Here is a 19,656-nt window from a genome sequence, read left to right on the forward strand (position 1 = left end):
GTGTTTGTATGGAGTGTAGCCATGTATGGAAGTGAAACATGGATGATAAATAGTTTAGACAAGAAGAGACTAGATGCTTTCGAAATCTGGTGCTACAGAAGAATGCTGAAGATTAGATGGGTAGATCATGTCACTAATGAGGTGGTACTGAACAGAAGTGGGCAGAAGATGAATTTGTTGCACAACTTGACTAGAAGAAGGGATTGGTTGGTAGGACACATTCTGAGGCATTAAGGGATCACCAATTTAGTATTGTAGGGAAGCGTGGTAGATAAAAAGCGCAGAGGGAGATCAAGGGATGAATAAACTAAGCAGATTCAGAAGGATGTAGGTTGCAGTAGTTACTCAGAGATGAAGAACCTTGCACAAGATAGGGTAGCATGGAGAGCTGCATAAAAACAATCTCTGGACTGAAGACCATAACACAACAACAATAACAACAACAACTACTACTACTTTGCATCACTGCTTTGTGGCAAATTAAGCCAGTCTCAAAGCTGGTTACTAGCTCACTCCACCTGTTTCCTCTGTCATCATCTTTAAATTCATTGCAAACACAATCAAACAATGATAGGGCTACAAAATGTCTCCTTTTCTGTGCCTCAATTATATTAAACTTTAATGGGTGTCATATGTCTGTGAGATGGCTGTCGAACTTCCTGGCAGCAATCTCCTCCCCTTTCCTTCTGGAATCATTTTGTCTTTTCCCTCTATGTATCATTTCTTTGGAGTGCTGGCTTCCTGCAGTGAAGGTGGAGTGCTATTCACACTAATTCATCTTCAGTAACTGTATAGTAAAGTCACAATAATATCTCACAGATGTATAATACTAACAAAGTGACTGTCATTCATCAGATGTATTTAGCAACATGTTGTGTTTATTGTGATAATTATTGTATATTACAGCTATTACTGACAGTGTCTCATAATTAATTTGCACAACATCGAGCCACTACCACATCCATCTTACCATTCAAAACCAACCTGAACAGAAAGGTTATTCTTGACTTCTGAAAGTAAATTAATGAAACTTTGAAATACATTTGGAAGACTTATTGATTTAATTTTTGATGATAGTAATATTGATCCAAATCATGGGACAGAAAGTTATGATGATATGAATAGAACAGAAAATGGATGTTGATGATGATGATGGCACAATGGATGACAGACTGTTAACTTCAGAAATTTTTGATGAGATTCCACAGTGGACAAACAATAAAATTAGTAAAACAAGACTCAAGTACTCTTGGAAGAACATATCTTTTGTAAATGACACTGGTGTTCTTGAACTGAAAGCTTTCATAGGTTAACTTGTGTGCATAGAAATATATAAATTCAGCAATGAATCCATAGATTACCATTTCTCAATGGATAGCACAGGAAGCAATATTTTTCACAACACACTCACTAAGAAAGGGTTTTATGTTTACACTGACAGCTCTTTGATTTGACAATCTAAATCACAGGGAGGAAAGCAACAATGAAGATGCTAACATTTTTTACATTGATAAAATTTACTTACCATGCAACGGTAGAAGACACACACGTAAAAGACTGTTGTGATTGGCAAGCTTTCGGAGCCAGTGGCTCGTTTTTCCAGCAGAAGGGTTGATGGGGAAGGAAGAAGGGTGACGGAAATGGGTTAGATAGGCCTAGGATAAGGAGTAGATTTTGGGAAAGTCACCCAGAACTAGGGGAGACTTACCATATGGGATGAGATGGAAAGACTATTTTAACAGATTTATTAAGATCTATCAGCAGTTTGACTCTCAGGGCCTTACTGTGTGTGTTGAGATTTATGTTTCAGGTGAACATGCCAAGAAAATTAGTGATTATATGTATGTCAATGCCAGTAAACAAAACTTAATATAATGCCCATATTTATTCAGGGAAAAACAGAGTCAAAATCTCTCCACAGAACAGAAACTGAGTATCCTCACAGAGGCTGTACTGATACTTAACAAACCAGTCCACAAGACACGCTGAAATATCACAGCAGACAAATGGGTCGTCTCAACCGAAACTGCCAATGACTTTCTAAAAACAACTCACTTATATAGGAATTATGAAGAAAAATAGAAATGAGATCCCACTACAGTTTCAACCAAGTAAGACACACACAGAAAGTCTTCTGTTTATGATGTCACAGAGAACATAACTTAACTATCTTATATACGGCCGAAGTCAAAAGTAGTGATTTTGGCATCTTACATGTAGCACTCCACAACTCAATTCAGACACTGGTAAGCCAGAGATAATTTCTTTTTCTAATTTCAATTAAGATGGTACTGACAGACTTGATATGAAGAGTGAAAACTATACATATAACAACTCATAAGTGTCTAATGGCAATATTTTTGACCAACGTTGATGTGGAGTGTGGTGTCAATGCTTTCACTCTTCATCAATCCTACTCTAATGTTCAGAAAAGCAAGACTCAGTTTTCGGCTTGAGGATTTATGAAATGTGCTAGACACACACACACACACACACACACACACACACACACACACACACACACACTGTAAAGATGACCCGCTGAACTGCAGACAGACATGACGAAAAGAATTTTACGTATAAGCTTTTGGTCAAAGCCCTCTTCAGAAAAGAAAAAAGTACCACAATTTGCACAAGCAACCACACCTCACCACACGAATGCTATCTCCGGCTGCTGCAACCAAAATGTAACAGACATGTGTCAAACAGCAGGAGCAACAATACAGAGCACGGCATGGAAGGGGTGGGGGGTGGGGGGAGGGAGGAGCAGGATACATGTGGAGGATGAGGAATCAGTGTTGCCTGGCAGAGCGTGGAGGGACTGGATGTGGTAGGATAGAATTACCAGACTCAACGTTGGGAGACTGTGGGAGAGAGGGGCTAAAATGGGGAGTGGGAAGGAAAGAAGCAGAGAAGGGGAAAAGATCAGTGGGTGCACCGGTGAAGAACAACACACAATGAGGATGAGGGGAGGTGGTCTGTGAGGTGGCGACAAGGCAGAGGAGGTGGAAACAGTTGGGATTGGGGTTGGGTTTTTTGGGGAAGGAGAGCGGACAGCGAGGTCATCGGTTTCATTGGATTAGGGAAGGATGGGGAAGGAAGTCAGCCGTGCCCTTTGAAAGGAACCATGCCTGGAGTGATTTAGGGAAATCACAGAAAACCTAAATCAGGATGGCCGGACGCGGGATTGAACCGTCGTCCTCCCGAAGGCGAGTCCAGTGTCTAACCACTGCACCACCTCGCTCGGTGAAACAGTTGGGTGGAAGGTTTGAGAACAGCAGATTACCATAGGTTGAGGTTGGGATGATTTTGGAGGTAGAGAATGTGTTGTAAGGATAACTCCCATCTGAAGGGTTAAGAAAAACTGGTGGTGGAGGGGTGGGGATCCAGATGACCCAGGTTGTGAAGCAGCCACTGAAATCAATCATGTTATGTACACCTGCATGTTGTAACATAGGGTGGTCCACTTTGTCCTTGGCCACTGTTTGGCAGTGGCAATTCATCCTGGTGGCAAGCTGGTTGGTAGTCATACCTATACAAAATGCTGAGCAATGATTGCAGCAGAGCTCTTATATGGTGTGGCTGCTTTCATGGGTGATGCGGCCTCTGATGGGGTAGGATAAGCCTGTGACAGAACTGGAATAGGAAGTGTTGGGGGGGGGGGGGGGGGGGATTGGGCAGATCTTGCGCACGGATCTTCCAGAGGGATACAATCCCTGTGGCAAGGGGTTCGGATTGGGAGTAGTATAGGGATAGACTGGGCTGGGCAGACAACAGGAGGGGTGTGAAGGATCTTAGGTAGGATGTCTCTCATTTCAAGGCATGATGACAGATAATCAAAGCCCTGGTGAAGTATGTGGTTCAGTTGTTCCAGTCTGGTGTGATATCTGGTGATGATTCTGATTCTGGTTCTGGTTCCTGCGGGTTGTGGTAGGATTGGGAGTGTGTGGGAATATGGCATCAGAAATTTGTTTGCAGACCAGATCTGGGGGGATAGGGACTGTCTATGAAGGACTTTATGAGATCTTCAGCATACTGGGCAAGGGAGCTCCTGTCACTGCAGATACACCATCCCCACGAGGCCAGCATATTTGGGAGGGATTTTTTGGTGCATAAGGGGTGACAGCTGCCAAAATACAAGTACTGTTGGTGGCTGGTGGTTTAATGTGGACACAGGTGTGGATGGAGCCTTCAGAGACGAAGAGGTCAATGTCCAGGAAGGTTACACACTGTGTTGAGGAGGATCAAGTGAAGTGGATGGGAAAGCAGGTGTTGAAACTGTGAAGGAATGGGGATAGGGTATCCTGGCCCTGAATCCAATGGACCAAGTGTTCGTGGTTTTCGGATTTTAGGAAGATTTCCTCTAGGTAGTCCATAAACAGGTTGGCATAGGAGAGCGCCGCGCAAGAGCCCTTGGCTGGGTAGCAGATATTTATGCTAACCTGTTTATGCGTTGTCTAGGGAAAGCTACCTAGCCTTTCAAAACCCCAAATCCCTGGTCTGGTCTGGCTTCACTGACGGTATCTTCATGATTTTGACTCACAGTCAGGAAATGTACAAAAAAACACACTTTTTTTGGATCATCATCTAAGTCAGCTGGGGCTAAGAAATGAAAGAGGAAGCCGTCTGTTAGAATTTTGCACAGAGCATATTTTAATCATAGCTAACACTTGGTTCAGGAATCATAAAAGAAGGTTGTATACATGGAAGCATCCTGGAGATACTAAAAGGTATCAGATAGATTATATAATGGTAAGACAGAGATTTAGGAACCAGGTTTTAAATTGTAGGACATTTCCAGGGGCAGATGTGGATTCTGACCACAATCCTATTGGTTATGAACTGTAGATTAAAACTGAAGAAATTGCAAAAAGGTGGGAATTTAAGGAGGTTGTACAGAGTTTCAGGGAGAGCATAAAGGAACAATTGACAGGAATGGGGGAAAGAAATACAGTAGAAGACGAATGGGTAGCTCTGAGGGATGAAGTAGTGAAGGCAGCAGAGGAACAAGTAGGTAAAAAGACGAGGGCTAGTAGAAATCCATGGGTAACAGAAGAAATATTGAATTTAATTGAAGAAAGGAGAAAATATAAAAATGCAGTAAATGAAGCAGGCAAAAAGGAATACAAACGTCTCAAAAATAAGATCGACAGGAAGTGCAAAATGGCTAAGCAGGCATGGCTAGAGGACAAATGTAAGGATGTGGAGGCTTATCTCACTAAGGGTAAGATAGATACAGCCTACAGGAAAATTAAAGAGACCTTTGGAGAAAAGAGAGCCACTTGTATGAATATCAAGAGCTCGGATGGAAACCCTGTTCTAAGCAAAGAGGGGAAAGCAGAAAGGTGGAAGGAGTATATAGAGGGTCTATACAAGGGCGATGTACTTGCGGACAATATTATGGAAATGGAAGAGGATGTAGATGAAGATGAAATGGGAGATACGATACTGCGTGAAGAGTTTGACAGAGCACTGAAAGACCTGAGCCGAAACAAGGCCCCGGGAGTAGACAACATTCCATTAGAACTACTGACGGCCTTGGGAGAGCCAGTCCTGACAAAACTCTTCCATCTGGTGAGCAAGATGTACGAGACAGGCGAAATACCCTCAGACTTCAAGAAGAATATAACAATTCCAATCCCAAAGAAAGCAGGTGTTGACAGATGTGAAAATTACCGATCTATCAGTTTAATAAGTCACAGCTGCAAAATACTAACACGAATTATTTACAGGCAAATGGAAAAACTGATAGAAGCCGACCTCGGGGAAGATCAGTTTGGATTCCGTAGAAATTTTGGAACACGTGAGGCAATACTGACCTTCAGACTTATCTTAGAAGAAAGATTAAGGAAAGGCAAACCTACGTTTCTTGCATTTGTAGACTTAGAGAAAGCTTTTGACAATGTTGACTGGAATACTCTCTTTCAAATTCTAAAGGTGGCAGGGGTAAAATACAGGGAGCAAAAGGCTATTTACAATTTGTACAGAAACCAGATGGCAGTTATAAGAGTCAAGGGGCATGAAAGGGAAGCAGTGGTTGGGAAGGGAGTGAGACAGGGTTGTAGCCTCTCCCCGATGTTATTCAATCTGTATATTGAGCAAGCAGTAAAGGAAACAATAGAAAAATTTGGAGTAAGTATTAAAATCCAGGGAGAAGAAATAAAAACTTTGAGGTTCGCCGATGACACTGTAATTCTGTCGGAGACAGCAAAGGACTTGGAAGAACAGTTGAATGGAATGGACAGTGTCTTGAAAGGAGGATATAAGATGAACATCAACAAAAGCAAAACAAGGATAAGGGAATGTAGTCGAATTAAGTCAGGTGATGCTGAGGGAATTAGGAAATGAGACACTTAAAGTAGTAAAGGAGTTTTGCTATTTGGGGAGCAAAATAACTGATGATGGTTGAAGTAGAGAGGTTATAAAATGTAGACTGGCAATGGCAAGGAAAGTGTTTCTGAAGAAGAGAAATTTGTTAACATCAAGTATAGATTTAAGTGTCAGGAAGTCGTTTCTGAAAGTATTTGTATGGAGTGTAGCCATGTATGGAAGTGAAACATGGACAATAAATAGTTTGGACAAGAAGAGAATAGAAGCTTTCGAAATGTGGTGCTACAGAAGATTGTTGAAGATTAAGTGGGTAGATCACGTAACTAATGAGGAGGTATTGAATAGGATTGGGGAGAAGAGAAGTTTGTGGCACAACTTGACTAGAAGAAGGGATCGGCTGGTAGGACATGTCCTGAGGCATCAAGGGATCACAAATTCAGCATTGGAGGGCAGCGTGGAGGGTAAAAATCGTAGAGGGAGACCAAGAGGTGAATACATTAAGCAGATTCAGAAGGATGTAGGTTGCAGTAGGTACTGGGAGATGAAGGAGCTTGCACAGGACAGATTAGCATGGAGAGCTGCATCAAACCAGTCTCAGGACTGAAGACCACTACAACAACATCTAACATTTCACATTTCCCTTTTTCTTTTTATCATATGGCTGTAAACATATGTTGTATCTAGCTGCATCTCAATAAACAACAAAAAAGTTAAAACAATATGGTATCATTCAATAGTAAACTTCTGGAGCCTGACAGACACCAAATACCAGTTACGTTACAAAATTGTATAATACCATTTAAGGATTAAGTCTTGATGAGTATAGGTGATTTTTATTGTTACCATTATACAGACTGCTCCAGATCTCCCAATCATTTCTGGGACAACACTATTTTACGGTCTCTTTATTGCAGGTGATCAGAAAGATGTTGACCACGGAACAATGAATCAGTGTCATAAGTTGGAAACTTAATTGACTGTCCTTTGCTGAGCTTCAAGAATGGTTTTTTCAGTGTTACTGTACAGAAGTGCCAATGTGGACAACCATTAGAGGTTTGGTTAGCAAACTAGGAATGTTCCTGATGAGAAATTCAGGGGAGTTGCCAACATCACAGGAAACTGTGGACACCATATGAAGTCCACTGTGTGGCAAACCTTGTGCTTCATACTGGAAAAAAAAAGAGGCTTTCACATCCAGCTGCCTCATGATCTTGGAACATAGTACAATGCGGCAGGCATGGTCATGTGCCCTACATTGGGGTAGTAAATGACGAACATTTGTTGGTGCATGTCCTGTTCCAGGATGAGGCCACCTTTCATACCTGTGGCTTCATTGGTCACCACAACAGCAGGATATGGGCTAATGAGTGACCACACAATGCCATGGAATTATAATGTAACACTACAACGGCAAATGCATGGCTGTTCCTCATCCAACAGCACAAGTATGGTCAATTCTTTATTGCTGGAACAACAGTCACATCAACATAATACCTGGACATGCTTGAAGAATTCCTGCAGCCCCAATTGTCTCCTGAGAACATTCTGGATTCAGTGGCGTTTCAACAAGACAGCGCCCCATGGCACTTTGCATACATTGTGCATAATTATCTCAATGAGACATTCCAAGAACTCTGGATTGGAGATGGCTCACAATGGTTCTGGACAGTACGCTCACCTGATCTAACAACCTTTGACTTCTTTGCATACAGTCACATCAAGAATCACATGTACAATGTGAAGATTAGAGACTGCAGCACCTGCCTGAACACATTTCAGCAGTGGCGCATACTATGACCCCAACAATGTTGCAGCATGTGTTCAGGTGCACTGAGGACAGGTGGAAACTCTGATTGGATACAGAAGGCATCATTTTGAAAGGCAGTGATTTCATTGAATTATGATGGTGTCTCCCTTTACATTAAAGTACATTCATGTTGTAAATATTTCATTTCAATTAAAGTACTCCCTTCCAGAAATGGTTAGGGAGTTTTCAGGCAACCTGTATTTATGAACAATGATGTTCTTTTCAAATTCCACATGCTACTTAATGACAAGTCTCTTACGAAATAAATTTATCGACAATATACTATTAGTATGCTTGTTACTTAAGCAGTTATCTACAGCAGGCTTAGAGATGCATAGATGATACTTATTACTTTTGATTGTGTAATGAATGCCTCACTTCTAAACTTATAATAGCACCACAATATTGTTCCATGCAACACTAATGGACAGAAATATTAGAAATAAACCAACTTCTGACACTCTTATCAGCAGAAACAGTGACTACTGAAAGATGACAAGTTGCTGAATGTAATTTTGTAAGGTTATCTACAACTTGCACAGAAACCAGACTGAAGGTATAAGAATCAAAGGACATGAATGAAAGAAAATAATTGAAAGGGAATGAGGTAGAGTTATAACATATCCCTCATGTTATTCAATCTATAAACTGAGCAAAGAGCAAAGCAAACGATGGAAAAATTTGGAAAAGGAATTAAAGTTCAGGGAGAAGAAATAAAAACAATGAAATTTGCCGCTGACAAAGCAATTCTGTCAAAGATAGCAGAGGACTTGGAACATCAGTTGAATGGAATAGATGTGTTGTCACTGTAGTCTTCAGTCCAAAGACAGATCCGATGCAGCACTCCACACTAACTATCCTGTGCAAGCCTCTGAATAACTACTGCAACCTACATCCATTTGAACCCTCTTACTGTATTCATCTCTTGGTCTCTCTCTACCCTTCTTTTAGACAAGTTGTGCCACTAGCTCCTTTTCTCCCCAGTTCAATTTAGTACCACCTCATTAGCTATTTGATCTACCAACCTTATCTACCGCATTCTTCTGTAGTACCACATTTTGAAAGCTTCCTTCTCTTCTTGTCTGAAACATTTCTTGTCTTCACTCCTTTTATTCTTCGTGTTTTACTGTCCCTGTTAATACATACCGATAGAACAAATATTGGACTAGATTAATTTGAGGGCGCTTTATCGAATGGGCGCATAAGATTCCGATTCAAAAATAATTTTGTTTGTAATGGGAAACAAGCTGATGCTTTCTGTTGACACAGGGAGTCACATAAAAGATGCACCAAGCAGTAACTGGAAACAAAATTGCAGACATCTGCCAAAAAACCAGGGAAAATATGCCTGATGACTCTTATGACAGATACCCGGTATACGAAGATGCTGTCTATTAAGGTGTTGATTTATTTATCCATCCAGGGATTGTCACACTATGGTACAGGACTTGGCATAATACAATTAAAATAAATAGCTCAAAATAGATACACAGATATAAAATATGTTTATATGATGATAGAATGGGTAGTCAGCCCTGGTCTTACTGAAGACACCATCCTGGTATTTGCCTGACATGATTTAGGAAAACCACGGAAAACTAAAAACAGGATGATTGGAGAGGGCAAACTCCATCCTCCTGAGTATGAGATAAGTGTCTTGATAACTGTACTGCTTCATTCCATCAGTTCCTATTGTACAATGCTCTTTGTGTGATACATAATATGCACTATATAATTTAGAATATAAAACACCGTTCTGCACTGCACTGCTGCACACACTAAGGACACATGCTGATTATTCCTGGACAATGAACATGCTGCTAGGCCCCTTGCACTCTCTTCAGTCTGTTTGGAAAACTTACTCCAGGCCTGATATGTATGAACTCTACACATGTTCATAACCTCCAATTTGTCTGCCTGAAAAACAAAATCTGTATCCCTCCATAATTAGGGAGATGTTGTGCTCAAGAGAATGACAAGAGATTACTTTTCGCATTGCAGATGTTGATATGTGGTTTTCTTGTAAAATCATTAATTACATTGTTATCACATTTAACTATATAATATACATTACTTGGGAGGAATTTTCAGCTACTTTTTTTTTTTTTACACAGATGCAGTTTTCTGTTCTTTTTCATCTCCTTTGGCAGTTTATTATACAATTTTATTCCCTGACAGAAAATTCTGTTTTTAGATTTGTCTTTGTTTTTCCTTAGTGAATGTCTCAATAGGCTCTTTTTCCATGATTATACATGGAACTACTAGTGAAATAGTAATATTTCCCCTGATTTGCACAACAGATTGGTACTCACTTGGCGCAGCAAGGATACCCAGCTTTTGAATAATTCTCTACACTAAGCCTGACTACGCCTACCACTATTAATAGTAGTAGTAGTAGTAATAGTAATTCTTTGAGCAGTTTTCTGCAGTTTAAAATTGTAACCATGTTTTATGCTTCTGATACCCAGAAGAGTCCTATAGCTAAGGACTGGGTGCATATAGGAATAGTATGACACAACAAGTCATTCATGGTTAAAAACTGATGACAGAACTCTTGAGAGTATAACATAATGATGACATTCTTTTTGCCAGTATCTTTGTTTGTTCATTCCATATCAAGTGACAATCAAAATTCATCCCTAAAACTTTGTGTTTTTTAGGCACTCTATTGATTTATCATCTGTCATCGAGAAGAGATGTGCAGTTTATGTTGAAGTGCATACTGTTTGTTTTTCCTTTATGTTCTGTGTTGATTTATTACATACTGCCCAATTGTAAACATCCCTGACAGATTCCTTTGCTTTCTCTAATAGGAGTTCTGGTATTTCATCAGTGACTACATTGTTGCTGTTATCAACAAAGAGGAATTTTATACTGACTGTAACCTGGTTGATATAAACAGCATGGGCAACATAAAACTGGTCTGGAAAATATTTCATACACCTTAAAATATGCAACCCAAATTACAACACCTCCACTACGCCCAGAGGCCGTAAGTTGGGTTGCCTATGATAAGGTCCACAAAATATTTTCTCGGCCCGTTCCATTTTGCCTACCCCATATTAAGAGCAGAGCTGGACCCAATACACTACACTGAGGCAAATCTTTGTTTACATGTTTCTTGCCTAACAATTGTTTAACTAAAAATTTATTGCCAGTAGACATCTGTACTATGTCTATGTCCATCTTGGTAACTGCATAGTTGACTGCTAACCAAAGGGTCTTACAACTAGTGCTTGTAGATTGTTTTGTAGTATTTTATGATCAAGATGGTCAGAAGCCGTGAAATAGTCTAAGAAAATGTCTGTAACACAGTCAGCATTGTCGGAGCTTCAAGTAACACTTTTGCGAACTCTGTAATAGCCAATATTGAACCTCACCACATAGGAGACCAAACTGAGCTCTGTTAAAAAGGTTATACTTATTGATTCATTTATTTTTGAGAAGGCACACAGCAGTGAAACTGGCCTATAGTTTTCAGTAATCTCCACTAAATGTGTGCTTAAGGTACTCTGGAAAACCAAAGGACTCATTCATTATATCTGTAAATGAACTTCGTACATTCTCTTTGCAACTTTCAGAACACAGGCAGGAACCTCATCTATGCCCGCTGATTTCCTATTTTTTTTTTTTAATTTCTGTATTGTCTTCATGACTCAAAGCTCTGTTGTGGGAAATATGCTTGCAGTTTAAGCCACTGTGGATGCTACATATTTATCATATTTTGTTGCAACTTCTGCACAGTACCTGACAAATAGTCGTTTTCAAACTTTGCCAGTTCCTGAGGATTTTTCTGTTATTCATGATGCCCTATACAATGCTTTATTTTCTGCATTATATATTATTTTATTATTGAATGACTTTTTTTGCAGCAAGCACTATCCTCCTGTTTATCTTTTTGTACCTTTGACAGTGATGCAGGAACCACAGATTAGTGTAAATAAATGAAAGACTTTCTAATACCCACAGGAATCCATATATTTTTCTTAGTTTCTGCTGAAGTGGCTACTTTTGTCAGTATCTCCTCAAAAAATTTATTTACACATACTGCAGAATTTACAGAACTTGGCACCTACATTGTTTTCCATGTACAACTAGTCCCAAGTTGGTTATTTACACATACTGCAGAATTTAGAGAACTTGGCATCTACATTGTTTTCCATGTACAACTAGTCCCAAGTTGGATTTGACAATGCCTTAGAAAAAGTATGTATTTTACATTTCAAACAGATCTTTCTGTATACCTGCAATGTTGTTGGTTTTACCAAGCTTGTCTTTAGCTTTATTATCTGACAGTAATCATTAGAGAGATTAATATTTTTTATAAACACTTTCCACTTCATCCTGTTGATACCTGGAAGTACAGTGTCCAAGACTGATCTGTACTTTTTGATGCCCTCGTAACAGCATTTACTATTTGTGCCACACCATAAGTCTTCAAAATGGCTGAGAAGTTGCTATTAATTTCACTGTGAACATGCATTAATATTCACATGTCCACATATTATTATATTAGTTTTGGGGACTGAGATTCTTTCCAGGACTTCACTAATTTGTTGAAGAAAATGTTTACATTACTACCAGGTGAGCAGCAGATGCACATAATAATATTAACTTCTTATGGGTGTCGAGCTTTATTAGTTCAATGGCTGCCAAATCAAAATGGTTATCTACATGAGTTGTGATCATATCTTCTCTAATTTTAAAATGTGTGCCACTTCTCATATAAATGTATGGATTCCAACCCTTTAAGCTACTTCTACAGTAGCAGCTTGTACTTACAGATGACAGCAGCAGTATATGCTGTATTTCATTGTCTCCACACTAGTGCTCTGTAATGCACATCACCATGCTATTCAAACACTGTAATTCAACTTTCAAGCTGGTGTACATTATTTTTAATAGGCTGTAAATTCTGATGAATATATAATTCTGGGCAAATTTCTATGGTGAATGAAAGTCGCAATCACCCTGTGTATGCCTCTCGTGGATCCTTATGTGGTGCCTCATTAGAGTGCATGCTTTACAAACACTGGGCTCCATCAGCTCTGTCTCTGCTGCGAAAAGTGTGTGCTGGGCCTTAATAAAGGGGAGCCTGTTATTTATCCTTAAAAAAAGTTAGTCTTCCTACCCATTACAACAAGTATTTGACCACGTGTGGCTCTGCCATCCACCTGCTTTACTCTCACTAATCAACTCCACCAACCTCCCTTTCACAGTTCTCTTGAGATGCAGACCATGCCTAGTGTAGTCCACCTCTTGATAGTCCCCCCTGCATCAGTGCAGTGTGTACTCAGCCAGCAGTCAACAGCGACATCTCTAGCTCTGCACTGACTCACCATACAGCACTGCCGAGGCAATGTGTTACTAACTTATTCTACTGAGAAAGTTATAACATACCGAATTATAGGTGCCAAGTAGTATTTGACCTATTTTCTTCATCACTGCAAATGATTATTTGTCTCCTCTTAAATGTGTAAGAAATCTTTTATATTAACTTTTGAAAATTTCCCAGTTATTTACATTTGTTGGACAAGTAGGCATAGGTATAACACCCCACCAGATTAGTCAAAGCAGTGAGCACTGGCATATTAAAATCATAAGTTTTAGATGTATAAAATATAAGGGTCAATTATGATGTATTACGCTCACAGCTCCTCTTTTAGCCACTACTCCACTTATGGCCACTTTCATGTAAGTAGTAAATTTTTAAGCTTCTTTCGAATACCAACCAATCTTATAATAGCTTATTATAAACAACAAATAGATACAGATGCATTTTTTACTACTTCTTGTTAGGGGTTATAATTTTGTGCAAAAGGCCAGTGCCGAAAAAGTTGCTTTTTCATATTCTACACATTTTAATAAAACATCAGAAGAAACTTAATTTGCTAAGAGGTAAGGTTAAGCATTACAGTTTCATTTCTTAAAAGCTAAATATGGTACAACCCAAAAACATACCATCAAACTTCTGTGACCATTAACAGACCCATATTTAGTGTTTGTTCCCTATTATCACCATGCCTGCAGGTATATGCTGGAACATACACTCATCAGCCAGAACATTATGATCACTGACCTACTATCGATATAAACCTTCCCAAGCGAAAGCAGCATCACCTGGCGAGGAATACTGCTAGCCAGACACAGCATGGTGCACGTAGAATCAGTGAGCATGCAGTCCGTGTGTAGAAAGGGGAAGGCATGCAATGTATCTGAGTTTGACTGAGAGTAGATTCTGATAGCCTGCAGTCTTGGCACAAGCATTTCGAAAACTGCGTGACATGTCGGCTGTTCGAGGAGTACTGTGGTGAATATCTTCAACACATGCTGAAACCACGTTTAGACATTGTTGGGTTGGGTGGTCAGTCCTCATTAAAGACGTTGTAGGCTGGGCAGACTGGTAAAACAGGAAAGGCGGTGAGCTGTGGCAGAATGAACATCAGACTTTAATGCTGGGCAGAGTACAAGCGTGTCTGAACACACACTGCACCGAACACTCCTAAAAATGGGTCTCCGCAGTCGATGACCCACGCATGTGCCAATGTTAAGACCATGACATTGGCAACTACAACTGAAATTGGCACGTGACCATCAGCACTTGACACTGGCAGAGCTTTGCATGGCCTGATGAATCCTGATACCTTCTTCAGCATGCCAATGGGAGGGTGTAAATCCGGTGACTTCCTCGGGACCGTCTCCTTGACACCTGTACTGCGGGATGCAGAGTGCTGGCGGTGGCCACATTATGCTCTGAGGAACATTCATGTGGGCATCCATGCGTCCATACAAAGCACCATGGCGGCCAAGGAATATTGTGCACGATGATCGTGTTTCCTGTTGGCAATGGAATTTTTCAGCAATATAATGCTCCACGTCATGTGGTCAGGAGTGTTATGGAGTGGTTCAAGGAACACAGTCGAAAGTTCCAATGCACATTCTGCCCCCCCCCCCCCCAACTTGTCAGATATGAACCCGATTGAACACATCTGGAATGTGGTATCAGAGCTCATCGGCCCCTTCCCCAGAATTTATGGGAATTAGGTGATTTGTGTCAAATGTGGTACCAACTCTCTCCAGCAAGCTGCCAAAACCTCTATGCCCCCATGCAACAATGCATCACCACTGTTATCTGTGCCACAGGTGAATATACCGGCTATTAGGTGGGTGGTCATAATGTCTTTTATACAGGCTTGGTTTGCATTGTAGCTATGGTAATTTTATTTAAGTAAGTTCCTTTGAAATATTTCTGGTATTTTTATATCAAATAGATGTAATTAATAGTCTGGCCCAAGGATCTCATATTAATTAATCTATCCTTGTAACATAGTAAAATATGCAATAGAAATTAAGAAAACATATCATCATTTAATTCAAGGTTTTTGAGTCAAACAAAAAATAATAAATTTAAGTATATTTAAGTATTCTCCCAGTAAAGATGAAAAGGCAATGGAGGCTACTGATGAGGTAATGAAGGTTGGTACTGTAAGGAAGTTGTACAATGCTCCAAGAACATTAGGAAACAAAATTTCTGGTCTAAACCCTCAAGAATCTATTGGGATCTGTAGTCCACATTACATCTTGGGGACGGCACTGGGGGGGGGGGGGGGGGGATGTTGAATGAACTTAGTTCTGGAGTGTTCCATCATCAGCTTTTCAGTTAATAAAGAAAATTTTTGTGTGTCTACGCAAAAATTTATAGAAAAGGCAGATTTGTAAAGTTCTGAGGCTGCATTGCAAACAATCAACCTGGAAAAAGTGATATCATGGTTTTTTCCAGTTTTTGTCACAAAAAGATATTGAATGTTAATGGGAGTAAGAGGTTCTTTTACATGGGACAAACATTAATTGGTTCCAGGAAGTAGCTGCAATTTTGTATGAAAATGATATGTTTAGTAACCCTAATAGAGGTGTTAACATGGATAAAACATCTTTTTTCCCACTCCCAAAGAGAAATTAATTGTAGATTGTTTCTAGGCCTGTCATTACAACACTTTTTGTTATTTTTTTCTGCTCCACTCAATTGCTGTAACTTTCCTCTACTTCAAGGATATTTGTTTCCTTACGTGCTTGTATAATGAACAAATTACTTTCTAGTAAACTGCTTCTACAATTACTTAACTCGCCAGAATTATTATAAAATGCTGTGGCCAAAAGTGTAGAAATGACTAGCCACAGCTAGAGTTACTGTGATCAAAACTGGTGAAAGAAATCGTTAGGGGGTCACTGGAAGTGCTCAATTTCACTTGTCAGCTTTGACCCTTGACATAACAGTGTTGTGGAGTACAACGCCACTGTGGCACAGTGTTTTTGAGTTGGTTTGTGTTTGTAGATGTCGTGTTGTTGTATTTGGTGTCATGTTCTGGTGGTGGATGTTAACGTGTTGAGCTGTCTGTGTAATGGGTGGTATTGGGTTCATTTGAGTCTTGGTTATCAGTGTGATAACACAAGTTTATTAGAGCCTGGGTAGTCAGTGCTGTAACATGGATTAGGAAGTGTTTTATTTCTTTTTCCCTTGTGGTTTACACTTTGGGCGTTTTTGTGTTTCTCATGTGGAATGAAATTTAATACCTTTTTAATTTTTTTGTTAGGTATGGATATGACTGATAAGTTTACCAGCTTTTCATTACTTGCTCCTTTGGATGATCATACATTATCGATAATGTTTCTGCGGTGTTTTGGAGTAATAGCAGAATGTGTTAGGTGCCATACCTGTGGACTGTGCGTGAAGTTGACAATAGTTCCAGTGTATCGGACCCGGGACCTAAACGTGATGACTGTCAGCACGACATCTAGCATTTGATACGCCATAGTACCTTTTTTCGAGAAATCTAGATTGGTCATTAGGGAGAATGTTTTGCTAACATATTACTTTTGTTACAGGTCATCTTTAAGTTTTTGTGCATGATTCTGATGTGAGTGCTGGAACTGTTTTTCTTTTTGTTGCGAGGTGTTTTCACACTATGTTAACTATAGGAGGAAATTGGGTGGGCCAGGGGTCATCGCTGAAACTGAAGAGTTGCATTTCAGTTAGAGCAAGTATGGGAGAGGTTGTCCTCGGGTGTGGAGGTTGTTATTTCAGTGCGGCGGGTATTCCGATTGTGATTTTTCAGAGTTATAGTAAGAGGGAACCTGTGGACTTGTTGAGGAATATCCTGAGGAGGGTGGTATGGTTGTTTTTGGGAGGTCTGTAGAGAGGATGTGTAGGCCGAGGGTGGTGAGTTGAGTGTGTTGGAAGGGGGGGGGGGAGAGGTTGTGGATATTTGTAGGATTGATGATGGGGCAGGTTTTGTCTGAGGAAGTGTTTAGAGGTTGTTGGAGAGGATCAACAGTTTTTTTAATGGCATGATTGATTTTGGTTTAGTTTGTTCCCTTTTTTTATTACTTTTGTGTTTGAGTTGTTGGGGTTTTGGTCACTTTTAATAGAATTACATAGGTGTGTGAAGCCTGTGGTTTTTTTACTTGTGGTTTGCCAGTAGGTCTAGAGAAATTTCTGATTCTGCTTTTTGGAGTTGCAAGTGTGAGTTTTCATGACAAAAATTGGAAAAAAGCCATGATATCACTTTTTTCCCATTTGTTTGTTTGCAATGCAGCCTTAGAACATCATAAATCTGCCTTTTTAAGTTGTTCTGAGGATGGCTATAAGTGATGCCCCGCCCCTCTCTCTTCTTCCTTTCAAATGCAAGTATCTTCCAATTCCACTTAGCAGATGTTCATAGGGTGCCACAGCAAACTTTACGAATAATACTTTTCACAAGAAGAAAAGATGGAGGCAGAGGGCAGTTGTGTAATTACATAAATAAAGACCTGAGTAGTTCCCAGTATGTTGAGAAAATTGTTATTTTTCAGCACAGTATAATGCAAATCATTGCAGACTATATAGCTTCATATTCTATTCATCTACGATAATCCTTCACGTCCCTATTTTACCAAGACAAATAAGAATATCCATTACCAAAGGTGTGATCTAGAACTAAAAGGAAATAATAATACGATGGCATTAAATGTCATAACAGCCAATTCAAAAGCAGCTTAATCTGTTTCAGTTAGCGAAATTGGCTATATGGGAAATTTATTTTAGAGCTTGTGCACTAGCATTTACATTGCAAATACTGTTGATCGAGACACTTATCTTCAAGGATGTGCTCTGTGTTTAAATGGATCTGGAGACCAACTTAACAGTATATAATATCCCCCTACAAAATTCTCCAATACTCAATGAGAAAAGCAATTAGCAAGTTTATGTCAAATCATAACACTGTCTTGATACCAAGATGGACAAGAACACTGGTAAGGAACCATTTTCGGTGTTACTGGTATTGGGCATTTGCCTGAACTGATTTAAATTAATATAAAATATTTTTCCCAGTAAAACAGGGTGACTAGACAAATACATTACTTGAGAAGTGCAGTTTCAAAATTTATTTATAACAGGATAACTATTGTCTCACTTCACTCAATATCTACATCAAAGATCTGTGTACATCCTAAAATAAAACAGTTTTTATACAAACACAATTATTGGGATATGCACATTTAATTTTTTGTCACACAAATGGCAGTTATTGATATACCTGTAATTTCTGGGTCCGTTTAGTTGCCCCATGTGTATTGACTGAAGAAGAATCAACTCCTAACACTTTCAGACTGTGGTGTAATGCAAGCAGAGAGGTCAAGTAGCCTTTCCCACTACCAACATCAACAATGTGGCTTGTACCAGCCACTTTTGAAAGTGCAGCAACCAGTTCACTCATTATTTCAACTTCATGTGCCTTTTTGGGGGACATAAACTGATTAAGCTGTGGAATACTATGAGAACTAGTTCCCCAAGATATAATCTTGCTCCTAAGATCAGAAGGTGATAAGCAAATATCGTCCAAAATATCAGTGGACATTTTGTTGGCTTCCATCAAGTATTTACTGAGATGGAACATGTTTGATGCAGAGTATCTTTTCGAGTCCCAAAACAAACTCAATGCACTGTCCATACCCACATACTCGATCTCACTCTTTAATTCCTCTGGTACACATGTATCCCAAAGATCTTCAGTGATGAAATTTACCAAATGACAGTTTGCTAATTGTGAGAACCTATTAAAAAACTCTATAACTTCACCTAATTTCGCTCGAAGCGCCATTTTAAAAATATAGGTTTATCAGAATGATAGTTTCGCCGAAGTTGTAATACTAGTATTAAATTTGTACAAAGCACACAGTTTCCTATACTTTGCTCTTATGGAACTCAAGAGATCCTGGATGTCCTCGTTTTCTGAATTGCTCGTTGGGAAAGATCGACACAACTCCATAAACTTTTGTAAGTCCTTCTCTCCCTTGAAATTATTTCCTGGCGTTCTGCCGATAAGCCAGGCCTGAATAACTCCTTTATAGAAACCAATCTCTGCGCCTATTTCTGCACCTCTGTGATATCCCAAATGGAAACCTTCGCATAACCCATCTACAGAACCTTTCTTCAAACCCTCCTGAAAACCTTCTGCACTTAATTTTTCTTCGCTTAGCAG

General features: G+C 39.6%; 1 protein-coding gene across 1 annotated transcript in view; it reads right to left on the minus strand.

Annotated features, from left to right (window-relative positions):
- The window catches only part of LOC126260399 (probable methyltransferase-like protein 25), an 85,589-nt gene extending 66,175 nt beyond the window's left edge, over positions 1 to 19,414 (minus strand). The window contains exon 1 of the mRNA XM_049957728.1: positions 18,712 to 19,414. Within this exon, the coding sequence (XP_049813685.1) occupies positions 18,712 to 19,275 (564 nt within the window). The 5' untranslated portion in view covers positions 19,276 to 19,414. The remainder of the gene's footprint in view (positions 1 to 18,711) is intronic.
- Positions 19,415 to 19,656: the final 242 nt, after the last annotated feature.

This window comes from Schistocerca nitens, chromosome 1 (assembly GCF_023898315.1).
Source record: "Schistocerca nitens isolate TAMUIC-IGC-003100 chromosome 1, iqSchNite1.1, whole genome shotgun sequence".
Taxonomy (NCBI): domain Eukaryota; kingdom Metazoa; phylum Arthropoda; class Insecta; order Orthoptera; family Acrididae; genus Schistocerca; species Schistocerca nitens.